The sequence below is a fragment of the Leucopleurus acutus genome (genome assembly GCF_964270905.1).
Source record: "Leucopleurus acutus genome assembly, chromosome: 11".
In the NCBI taxonomy this organism is placed as follows: domain Eukaryota; kingdom Metazoa; phylum Chordata; class Mammalia; order Artiodactyla; family Delphinidae; genus Leucopleurus; species Leucopleurus acutus.
The window spans coordinates 96,745,434-96,757,926 of record NC_139152.1 but is presented as its reverse complement, the minus strand read 5'-3'; the positions used below and the strand labels follow the sequence as shown (position 1 = coordinate 96,757,926).

General features: G+C 45.2%; 1 protein-coding gene across 1 annotated transcript in view; it reads right to left on the bottom strand.

Moving 5' to 3' along the window:
- Nucleotides 1–12,493, bottom strand: part of MEI1 (meiotic double-stranded break formation protein 1) — a gene marked incomplete at both ends in the record, with an annotated part of 67,803 nt that overhangs the window by 35,493 nt on the left and 19,817 nt on the right. The window contains 4 exons of the mRNA XM_082851030.1: nt 2,506–2,674; nt 5,625–5,722; nt 7,040–7,100; nt 11,270–11,381. Coding sequence (XP_082707156.1) covers nt 2,506–2,674; nt 5,625–5,722; nt 7,040–7,100; nt 11,270–11,381 — 440 coding nt within the window. The remainder of the gene's footprint in view (nt 1–2,505; nt 2,675–5,624; nt 5,723–7,039; nt 7,101–11,269; nt 11,382–12,493) is intronic.

Sequence of the window (12,493 nt, the reverse complement as noted above, 5' to 3'; positions counted from 1 at the left end):
TTCCCGGACCGTGGCTTGAACCTGCGTCCCCCACACTGGCAGGTGGATTCTTACCATATGCCACCAGGGAAGTCCCTATATTCGTGTTTTTTAACACACAGAAGAGTTCATGGAGGGTACCTAATAGTAGTTAACTCTGGCAGATGTATGGGGAAGTATTTTAACGTTATAGCCAATCATTTTTCTTGAGTTTTTACAATAAGCATGAGTTTTAAAATAAGAAAAAAACTTTATATATATATATATAAATTTATTTATTTTTGGCTGCATTGGGTCTTCGTTGCTGTGCAGGGGCTTTCTCTAGTTGTGGAGAGTAGGGGCTACTCTTCGTCGTGGTGCATGGGCTTCTCATTGAGGTGGCTTCTCTTGTTGCGGAGCAGGGGCTCTAGGCGCGCGGGCTTCAGTAGTTGTGGCGCACAGGCTCAGTAGTTGTGGTTCATGGGCTCTAGAGCGCAGACTCAGTAGTTGTGGCGCATGGGCTTAGTTGCTCTCCGGTCCAGGGCTCAAACCTGTGTCCCCTGCATTGGCAGGCAGGTTCTTAACCACTGTGCTACCAGGGAAGTCCAGAAAAAAACTTTTAAACTATCACATGGGTCAAGTGATGTTCAATGAGGGTGTCAAGACAATTCAAAGGGGGAAAAATAATCTTTTCAACAAGTGGCGCTGGAACATCTGTATAAGCCACATTATAAAAAAGAAGTTGGGGGCTTCCCTGGTGGTGCAGTGGTTGAGAGTCCGCCTGTCGATGCAGAGGACACAGGTTCGTGTCCCGGTCCAGGAAGATCCCACATGCCGCGGAGAGGCTGGGCCCGTGAGCCATGGCCACTGAGCCTGTGCGTCTGGAGCCTGTGCTCCGCAACGGGAGAGGCCACAGCAGTGAGAGGCCCGCGTACCACAGAAAAAAAAAAAAAAGAAGTTGGACCCCTACCTCACACCATCATAAAAGTTAACTCAAAATGGATCATAAACCTATATGTAAGAGCTAAAATTGTGAAAGAAAATAACTATAGAAGAAAATATAGGAGTAAATCTTCATGACTTTGGGTTAGAAAATGGTTTCTTAGAATCAACACCAAAAGCATAAATGACAACAGAAAAAACAGACATATTTCATCCCCCCCCAAATTTTTAAAATTAGATTTAATAAAAATTTAAAACTCTGTGCTTCAAAGGATACCATCAAGAAAGTTAAAAGACAACTAACAGAACGGGAGAAAAAAATTGCAAATCATATATCTAATAAGGGACTTGTATCTAGAACATATAAAGAACTCTTACAACTCAGTTAAAAAAATGGGTCAAAGATCTGAATTTCTCCAAAGAAGGCGTGCAAATGGCCAAGAAGCACATGAAAAGATGTTCAAAATCATTAGTCATTAGGGAAATGCTATTCAAAACCAGAATGCAAAAGCTACTTCATAACCGCTAGGCTGGCTATAATCAAAAAGATGGACAACAAGTGTTAACAAGGATATGGAGAAACTGGAACCCTCAAATATTGCTGGTAGGATTGCAGCTACTCTGGGAAACAATTTGGAAGTTCCTCAAAATGTTAAACATTGTATTGCCATATGACTCCTCAATTCTACACCTAGTATATACAGAAAAGGAAGAGAAAAACAAGTACTCAAACAAATACATGTATACACATATTCACAGCATTACTATTCACAATAGCCAAAAGGTGGAAACAGCCCAAATGTCCAGCCATGGATGAAGGAATAAACAAATTGTGGTGTATATATACAACAGTACATTATTCAGCCAAAAAAAAAAAAAAGAATAAAGTACCAATGCATGCTACAAACATTATGCTCACTGGATGAATCTTGAAAACACTGTGCTAAGTGGAAGAAGCCAGGTGCAAAAGGTCACATACTGTATGACCACATCTATAGGAAATGTTCAGAATAGATAAATCCATAGAGACAGAACACAGACTGTTGGTTGCCAGGAGCTGAGCAGAAAAAGGAATGGGTAGTGACTGCTTAATGGATAAGAGGTTTTACTTTGGAGTGATGGAAATATTTTGGAACTAGATAGAGATGGTGGTTGCACAGCACTGTGAATGTATTAAATGCCACTAAATTCGCTTTAAAACAGTTAATTTAATAATGTAAATTTTACCTCAATAAATTATTTTTTAAAAGCTTAACAGAAAATAGTCTTTTGATTTTAAATTTTAAAAAATTGTATAGTGATTCTTAAAACCAAAGTAAGGCACTGACATTTTTTTTTTGGTGCGTGAACAACACCCTCAGGGATATCAAGGAACTCTCATTAGCATTCTAGGCCTCTGTCTCTAGACAGACTACCCACCTGTCTTAACCCCCTCTCCAACATGTGAGCCCCTGAGGAATATAAGCCATTTCTCACTTATCTCTGGGTCCCTAGTGCCCAGCACCAGGCTTGGAGAGGATGCCTCTGTAAACATTTATTGAACTGAACTTGGCTAAAGATGTAGGTTCCAGAACCAACTGTCAGCCACCAGCTCTGAGCACTGACCTGTCCTCGTGAATGTAGGCCAGGTAGAAGAGGAGCAGGATGCAGTACTGTCTCTGGCGAGTGGCTCCCTCCACGTACTGGCGATCCGACAGGAAAGCAAGGCTTTCAGGGCTCCTGCTGCTTATCTGGGGCAGCCCATGCTGCAGAAGCTCAGACACTGCAGATAGTTCTGGGGAGAGAACAAGCAGGAGAAAAATCACACAAAGGACACAGGAGGGCAGGTAATGAGCACATGGGTGTCTACTACATACAGAGTACTGCACAGGGCAGCAAGGATACACGCCAGATAAAAGGAAATCAGTCTCTTCTTCCTCTCTACCAGGAGAGACTAAAGGTAGCATGTGGAAGGACATAGATACATTCATTCACTTGACAATGTCCACTGATTGGCTACTCTAGGCCAGGCTGTGAGACATGGGCCCTACCTCCAGTAGCTGGCAGCTGGTGGGAAAAAACAGATAATGAGACAGATAATTACAGGACATGTGATCAGTGCCATGTTCAAGCGTGGAAGAGAGAGTGACTCACGCCACCTGTGACGGGGAGGGCAAGCTCAAAGAGGAGGAAACTGTGGAGGGTGAAGAGAAAACAGGCAGAGAAAGGAGGGAAGAGACTCCCTGAGCCAGGAAGCAAGGAGTTCAGCAGCCTGGAGGCATAAGAGGAAGTCATGTATAAGGGGCAGGAAGGAGTTCAGTGTGACTGGCCCCTCAGTGAATAGATGTGGAGTGTCAGGGGTTTGGGACTGTGTGATGTAATTTGTAGCTAGACTGTGAAAGACCTTGAATGATGAGTAGAGAATATGGATTTTATCCTGAGCACAGATTCCTAAATTTCTTATGAAACTTCTGTTTCTTAAAAGAAAGAACATTTGATTACCAAAAGAATATGAAAGAAAAGGACCTCAGAGCTTAAATTTTGAATAAAGTCACCTTTATGGAAAATTCACTACATTACCCTTATTTTCCAAATTTCACCATAGACCAGAGAAAACTCCATCACTGTCGGACAATGCCCCACAGACTGATGTTTGGAGACAATGGCTGAAGGCCAGGGTAGTTGAGATGTTAAGGATAGATTGTCTAGCAGTCGGTGAAGACTGGTTGGAGGATGAGAGACTGCAAGCAGGGGGCCAAGTTAGAGGTCAAATGAAAGGGTCCATCCTGCCAGTGCAGTGGGCCTACAGGCAAGTGGAAGGTGACATGGAGAATGTCCCACTGCGATGTGCTAGCAGAGTCAGGTCAGGTTTCCTAATTCTAAGCTTAGGGCCTTTTCTACCAAAGCACACTATGACCACTGTGATAATAACAAAACTAATATCCTTGAGCCTCGCACATCCATATATAAAAGAAAGAAGCAGTCTGCATGTAAGTAAGGTTGGCTGCTCTTCCTGGTGCTCTGAGATATGACAAGATCTCAGGGTCTGAGGGGGCAGACAGTGGGGCCCCTCCTATTCCAACAAGAGAGGGAGCTGCCTGCAGCAGGGGCTGGTGCTGGTGAACACTAGAGGCTGTTGTGATGCGGCTGCCACCATGGTGGAAGTCATCATGTCATTCTCTGTGCAGGCCAGACCACACCTGAATAGGAGGCAGAGAGCTGGACACCGAGCAGAGAGGAGTGGCTGGTACAGTGAGAGAACTAGAAGCCAAGCCATGTTGGAAGGAATGAAAATGCTCACCTGTGCTGCTGTCTCTCTCAGCACAGTGTCTGAGAAAGACAAAGGAAAAAGAGCAGTTTGGGAAGTCTGTAGGGAGAAGACAACATCTTCATAAATGTAAAAAGAGGAAACACAGCCAGCAGCAAATGTCACCCACAAAGAAGGCACGGTATTTGTTGAATGAATGAATAAAACAATGATTAAACTGTTTTATGTTATAGCAAGAGGGAGAGGTCTAGGATAGAGGAACTCCTTAGGGCAGAGAACGTATCGTAATTATCACAGTATCTGCAGCTGCACTTAGGCCTCCCTGACATGCTGCAGAAGCTCAACTAATACTCAGCAAAAGGGAAAACCTCCAGCTCTCAGCCCTGCATCTGCTGCTCCCCCTGCCTAGATGGTGCATGGGACTCCTTGACCTCACTCAGACCTCCACCAACATGCCACCTCCTCATGAAAACCCTAACGTGTACCTCCTCCTTCCATCACCCCCATCCCTTCACCTAGCTTTATTTTTTTTCATAGCACTCATCCACCCCTGACATTATATCTATGTGTGTATTGTCTGCCTCTCCCACTCCATTGGAACAGGACTTTGTTTCCCTATTACCAGCTCCTTGAATAGAGTCTGGCACATAGTAGATGCTCAAGAAATATTTCTTGAATGAAGGAATGAAGAAATGAAACAGGCTGTTCAAGATATTTTGAGCAGGGCTTCCCTGGTGGCGCAGTGGTTGAGCATCTGCCTGCTAATGCAGGGGACACGGGTTCGAGCCCTGGTCTGGGAAGATCCCACATGCCGCGGAGCAACTAGGCCCGTGAGCCACAACTACTGAGCCTGCGCGTCTGGAGCCTGTGCTCCACAACAAGAGAGGCCGCGATAGTGAGAGGCCCGCGCACCGCAATGAAGAGTGGCCCCGCTTGCCACAACTAGAGAAAGCCCTCGCACAGAAACGAAGACCCAACACAGCAAAAATAAATAAATAAAGTACCTTCTAACTTTAACATTAGAGTACTCGCCATGTCCCCATTTCTACAACAAATACACTTCTGCATGAAATCATAGACTAGGAAAATCTCATATTAGGTTTAAAAAAAAAAGATATTTTGAGCAAAGGTATCTGGGGGTAACAGGCAGAGAGCAAGAGGCCTGGTGTGAGGGACAATGCAGAGAAGTTGGTCACGGGGAGGAACTGGACTTGTTGAGCTTTAGAGTCCTTCTCAACCCTTAAGGTCTAAAGGTCCCAGAGGCTTGGAGTCCACTGTTTTCTGATTTATTTATTATCTCACCTCCCTAGGAAGCAGCCTACAGTTCCATCATTCCATGATTCCATGGTTCCTCTGGGTAGCTTCAAGCAAAGGTTTCTTATTACTGTACTGACTCACTACCCAGCCAATCAGCAAGGCATCCAGACTCTAAAAGACCACCACAGACCTCATGAATGGTCAAACTACAGCATCTTACCTTCTTGGGAAGGTGGTCCTGTCTTCTCTGGAGCTGAGAGGAGGTTGATGCACATGTAGTAGAGGAAACTGGAACACACCTGGTTTAGGGCTGAGTGACTTAGTGGGAGAAGAGGAAGACAGAACAAGAGAGTACATTGCTACTTTGGCTGGGACAGCATTATCCCTGCCATGTACTGGGGCACCACTGCTTTGTGCCAGAGCCCAATGAAGTTCTAACCATGGCCCTGGTAGAGAAGGTCTGGAGGTAGCTGTGAAAAGTAAATATGGAACCTGCTGCCCACAGATGTAACTTAGGCACTTGGCCCATATAGGCATTCACTAAAAATTTCCTGAAAAAAATAAATCAAGGAGGACTACTAAGCTCCAATTTAATAAAACGTATAGGGCTTCCCTGGTGGCACAGTGTTTAAGAATCCGCCTGCCAATGCAGGGGACACAGGTTTGAGTCCTGGTCCAGGAAGATCGCACATGCCATGGAACAACTAAGCCTGTGCGCCACAACTAGTGAAGCCCACACACCTAGAGCCCGTGCTCCACCACAAGAGAAGCCACTGCATGAGAAACCCGCGCACCGCAGTGAAGAGTAGCCCCCACTCGCCGCAACTAGAGAAAGCCCGCATGCAGCAACAAAGACCCAACGCAGCCAAAAATAAAATAAATAAATTTATTAAAAAAATAAAATAAAATAAAACATAGAAACAAAAAAGTCCTCTTGGGTCAGGAAAGGGCTGAGGAGTACTAGAAAAAGAGGAAGCTGTTGAATCCAAAATGGGTAGCTGAGAAGAACTACAAAAAACATCTAAAATTGTGACTCTGAATCCAGGTGGATCCCTGTATTCCCTCCTGAATGTTGGTGTTGTATTCGGAGATATGGAAGGAGAGCTAGACGCTGCACTGAGGTCACCCTGAGGACTGCAGGCAGTAACAAGTGGAATCTGCTGAGTAAATGCAGACAGGTGGCAAATCAAAAATGGGAAGGCACGGAATGCTGTCCTAGAAGCCTAAAGAGACAGACTGAGGCAGCAACCTCTCTACTTTGAACAAAAGAGTCTCTCCTCTGGAATTGCTGGGCTGGCAGCAACTACAACACGACTCTCTCTTGATGGACCCAGCATCGATTACCCTGTGAGGGCCTTGGTTTCCTTGTTTGTAAAATGAGGGGTTAGACAAATGATCTCTAAGAGCCCTTCCAGTTTTGATGTTACAGGTGCCCATCCAAGTATCACATGGAATGAAAGTCGTATCAGAACCAGACAAGTAAAAGCTACAGGAGCCCATCCAGCTCGTACCATCAGCTGCTGAGCAATTCCCACACTGTGTCAATCCCCCCCAAGGTCCTATGACTAAACCACACTAATCAGAAATTTCCACTTGTCCAGTCAAGGACACTTGTCCCCTTGGGACCATACATACCTCAGGCCGCTGCAGAACCTGGCCTTCAGTTCCAGGGTCAGTTGTATGAAGGATGAGGCAGCTTGGGAGAATTGAGAAGAAAGCAGAGAGCAATTTAAAGTAGACTTTTTACAGAGACTCCCAAGTCTGGGTGGTACTAGTTCTGGAGCCACACAGACCCGGGTTTGAAATTTGCTCCATCACTATCTAGAAATGTGGCTCTGGAACACTTATTTAACTTCTCTGAGACTCAGTTTTGATATCTATACCTCGAACGTTGTTGTGAAACTAAGTAAAATAAATGAATATAGTAGATCTAACAAATACTTAGCTCAGAGTAGGTACTGAATAAAAGTTCATCTTCCTTTCTGATGAACAGTCTGCATTAGCTGGTGACCCTGGCCCAGGCCCCTGCACTGCCTCACTCTCCTAGTTGCCCCGCTCCCACCCCGCCCTGCCATGCAGCTCTCTGTCAAAACTGACCTCTGTCCTGTCATCCTTGGTCCCTGTAAAAGCAGTATTCTTGACAAGAGCTCCCACTATACCAGCTCCAGGGCTGGGGATAATCTTATTCTATTGCAGGGCTCCTGGTAGGGAATTAATCCCTCAGTTTCATAGTAACTTTCCAGGACAGCAGTTTAACCCATGGCTCCGTCAGCAGGGGAACGCCCAGTTTGCCTGATGGAAGGGTTCCTCGTGGTACAGACTCTCAGGGATCCAGAGTTTCTCCACCCCCGACTTCAGGTCTCTATCCCCTCTTGGCTGGCGGTGCCTGCTTCCCTCTTTTCTCTTGCAGTTTGGGCCCTGACCCTGTTCTCGCTGGCTTCAGGCTACATAGACCTCCCTGTAATCACACTTTCTCTACATGCCTTGCGCTCTGCACCACTGCCCCGCCGGAGATCTACACTTCTGAAGCTGCACCCATTCAGCACCCCAAGACTGGATTCTCTTGGCTCTTGAAGTATGGCAAGCAGAAAGAGCAGATGAAGGGAAGGAAAGGAGTGTATGTCAGTTGTCACAATGACTAAGAGGTACACTCATTCAGGAAATCTACATATGTTGCCTCATTTCACTCCCATTATTATCACCATGTTCTAGTTGAGGACATTGCAGATAAGAAAATTAATTTGCCCAATGTCAATAAGCAAGGGGTGTTTATTACACAACCCATATGTGCTAATCACAAAGGTCCTACTTTTTCCCCTCTTACACACAGCCTCCTACCGTCTCCTAGAAGTTCCTCCCACTTCCTACATGGAATAGCTTCCTAAGGGTTTCCTGTACTCTGTTCTTTTCCTAGAGAGAACAAAGATACCTCTGAACAGCGACAAGGGACCTCTCCAGGATGACCCAGACCATCAATCAGAAACTCCCTCAAAATCCCACATCAAATATACAGACAACTGCAAAAGGTATGCCCCTCAACTCCCCAGCTCTGGATCCTGGCCCCTCTCCTTTCCAAGGACCTTGCTCTGCTGAGTACCCCTGCATCTCTCTACTGCTCCTTCGTATACACTGCTAACAGAAATAAGTGTTTCCAGTCTTAGGGGGTACTAAAATCCTTCCTAACTCCATGTCCCCTTCCAATTACACCCCCAGTTCTCACCTCCCCCCTTACACCAAACTTATGGAAAGATTTGCCTATTTTGTCTTTACTGCCTCACCTTGCACTCACTCTTCAACTCACTACAGTCCGGCTTACACACCAACCACTCACAGCAACTGCTCTGGCCAAGGTCACCAACAGCCTACATGATGCCAAGTCCAATGTACATTTTTCAGTCCTTGTCTTACTTGACCTCTGGGATGCCTCTGACACTCATGACCACTCCCTCATCTACAAAACTCTCTTCACTTGGCTTCCCTAATGTCATCCCCTTCTGGGTTTCTTCCTACCTCTCCAACCATTCCTTACCAGTGGACTTTGGAGTAATCTGTTCCGCCTGACCACTAAATATTGTACTTTATTTTGTCTTGGTCCTTTGATCATCTCATTTTACACACTCACCATGAGGAATCTCACCTGTTCCCCACTAGAGACCCAGCCCCACAAGGACAGGGGTCTGTTTTGTTCACTGCTACATCCTCTGCCCTAGGACAGTGCCCTTCATGTAGCAGGTACCCAATAAATGTTTGTTGAATGATTGAAAGGTTGGATGATGAAAACTTCTATATTTATTGTAAAGAAAAAAATGCTGCCTGCTATTCCAGTTCTACAAGGATCAAGCCATTAGCCAATGCAGTTGCTCAGCCCACCAACAGTGTACCCTGAGAGGAAGTCAGGATGGGGAAAAACAGGAAACATTCTGCACTTTGGATATACTGGCCCCTAGATAGTTAAGATGGCTATCTAAGGGAAATTTTCAAATGACCCCAGATTCTTGCATCTTCCCATACACAAAAAAGGCACTAAAATCATTAACTTGAGATGTCCGTTTTTTGTGACTAGCAGTAATCTTTTTATGATTGACTACACGTTTTCCAAGCAAAAAAGTTCATATATATTGTGGCTTCCCGCTTACCTCTTTGGAGCAGTTCCTCAGAGATATCTGAGAGGCTGTCTCCCAGGCTATAGTCCTCAGCAAGGTCCCCAAATAAAACTTAACTTACAACTCTTACATTGTGCGTTTTTCTTTCAAGTGACACTATATTTAAGACCAGATGTTTCCCATGACCTCAGACATAGTCAATTACCTACCTAAAAGCTCCACTGGGACATCTCACAGGCATCTCAGAGGTACCCTGATCCAAACTGATCACACCCTCTACTGCCTTCCCAAACCAGATCCTCCTCTAGGGAGCCTCCTCTCAATAAAAAACACCACCACCCACCTAGACAGCAGCCAGAAGCCAAGGCATTACCCTAAACTATTCCCTCTCCCTCATGCCCTACATCCAATCATTCCACCACAGCCCACCCCACCAACACACACATACTACCTTAGTTCCTAACACCAACCTGAGTTAATGCAAGAGGCTGAACTTCTTGCCTCCAATCTTGCCTCCCTCTAACGCATGGTCCACACTGTTCCAAGAAGGATCTTTCTGAAACAGCAATCTGAGCCTGTCACTCTCCTTCTTTAAGACTCAATGATCCCAAGATAAAGTCCAAATTCCCAACCTGGTCAACAAGGCCCTTCATGACTGAGCCCTGGCTACCCCTCCATGGCAGACTTCCCACTGCATGCTATGTGACAGGAATAAAAGAAAAGACAGTAAATGATAATGATAAGGGGCAGGCATAGCATAAAGATTAAGAAAGCAGGCTCTAGAGCCAGATTAGACTCCCTGAGTTTGAATCCTGGGCACACCACTTCCTGTGTGACCTTGGGCAAGTTGTCCAACCTAAGTTTCAAAGTGCTCATCAGCAGAATGAGGATAATCATAGTACATACTCCTTAGAGTTTTTCTGAGAATTAAATGAATGAATACATGTAAGGCACTTAGAACAGTATCTAACACATAGTAAGAGTTTAATATTATGTTAGTTATCATTAGTTATTAATTATTACTACCATTCTCTCTACTCCCTTTTCTGCTTTTGGCTATCTCCCCTTCCCATTCTCACCATCACTACCACTTTCTGAAGAGGATAAAGGAGACTCTGACTCTGATTCCTGGGCTTACTCTGCAAATTGAGGTATTTATAGGATGAAAACTGGAGACGTGGGAAAGGAAGGTTTATATTTTGAAGAGAAAAAATGACTAGTGAGGGAAGAAAATAAATACATGCAAGAAGACCTGGAGAAGGCTGAAGGAGTCAAGAGCCACTTGGGTTCAATTTTAGGAAGGCATTTCAGTACAGTATAGTTAGACAGCACTTTCACACAGAGTGCTACCACTCTTCTATAAGGCACTTGCAAGTACACAGGACATTTTTCAGTTGTCACAATGACTGGGGATACTTCTGTCATTCAGGGCTCAGGAGCCAGAGACACTAAACATCTTGTGAGGTCTGAGGGAATGTGGAGGATGAGAGTAATTAGGGGAAGGAGGTCTGTTGTGGGCTCTGAACTGGAACCTTCTTGACATTCTCAGAGAAGTGTCAATTAATTTGAGAACTGCCTTTAAGGACTTTTGATTGATGGATGATATACCCTTTCACTCAACACTAGGCAGAGTGTGGATGTTGATTCTGAATGAATACGTAAGCCTCCCATCCACAGGTTATGCACTCTTTAAGCACCCTGAGCAGCTGCCTAAGGCGCCTGCCTCCCTCCCTCCCAACTTCCACACTTGCCTGCTGCCTACCAAGCTTCTTGGAGAATTCCTCCTTCATATGGGGGACGATGACAAAAAGGCTGTGCAGAACTGAGAGGAAAACCTCCATCAAGGCTGGATGAGTGGCCTGTTCCGAGTACCTCTGCAAAGAACCAAGAGGAAGAGCACAGTCCTCCAGGACTGAGCCTCTGAAGAAGAAACAGCATCAGCAAAAACTGCATCATCTAGCAATGGGAGACTAAATTCTTCCATTTCAAGGGCACAAGAAACACTAGGGGACCTGAAGTCACAAGCCTGCATCCAAGGCTTACATCTTCTGCCACTTGATAAACTGTTCAAGATTCATTACCGCTCTGGGCCTCTACCAAAGAGTAAAACAGAAATAACAAGTCCTACCTCCCAGAAACAAATGATATCTCATGTGTAAAAGGCACTTTCTAAACTGTAATGCAGAGTGACGCTCATGCTTCTAACATATAATAATTTAGTTTACAAACTTCCTTCACGTTTCTTTTTCATGTGATCATTGAACAGAATCATGAGGCAGCCTGATATGGTAGACAGAGCTCTGGATTAAGAGTAGAGAAATCTGAGTTCTATTTCAAGCTCCGTACGAAGTCGCTGTGTGCCCTTGGGTCAGTCACCCCCTCCCTTCTCGCTGTTTCAGTTCCCTGTGTGTAAATAGGCAGGGCCTCAGGGACATGGTTCTTACAGATACTTTTCATTTGGTTTTCAAACCAAGTTTTTTTCGACTAGGAAAGTAATACAAGTTCATTAAAGAAAATGTGTAAAATACAGAAAAGTAGAAAGCAAGAATAATACAGTAATTCTATGATCTAGCTCTAGATCTAGCTCTAACGCTCCATAAATCTAGGAGGAAGGCAGAGCAGGTGGGGAAGAGCTACTGCTAGTGCGAGCCAGTCAGGGCTGCAATCCCGGGCTCCTGAGAGCTACCCACCTGAAGACCCTGGCACGCTGCCTCAGAGGCTTCTTCAAGAAAAAGAGGCTCTCCTGTCAGAACCAGAGGATGCTCCCCTGCTGCCACCTACTATTCCCAGTGGGTATTTTGGAGGTGTCCTTCCCCAACTAACAGTGGCTCCTCACAGGCTCACAGGATATCCAAACCTCAAAGAGGACAAGACTCACCCAAGGTCATCTGGGCAGTCAACAGCTCTGGACCCCGCTCTTCCTACTATCTCCATCTCAAGTCAGCTCAAACCCAGGGCTCTCTTCAGGTCTCTCGCCTGTCATTTT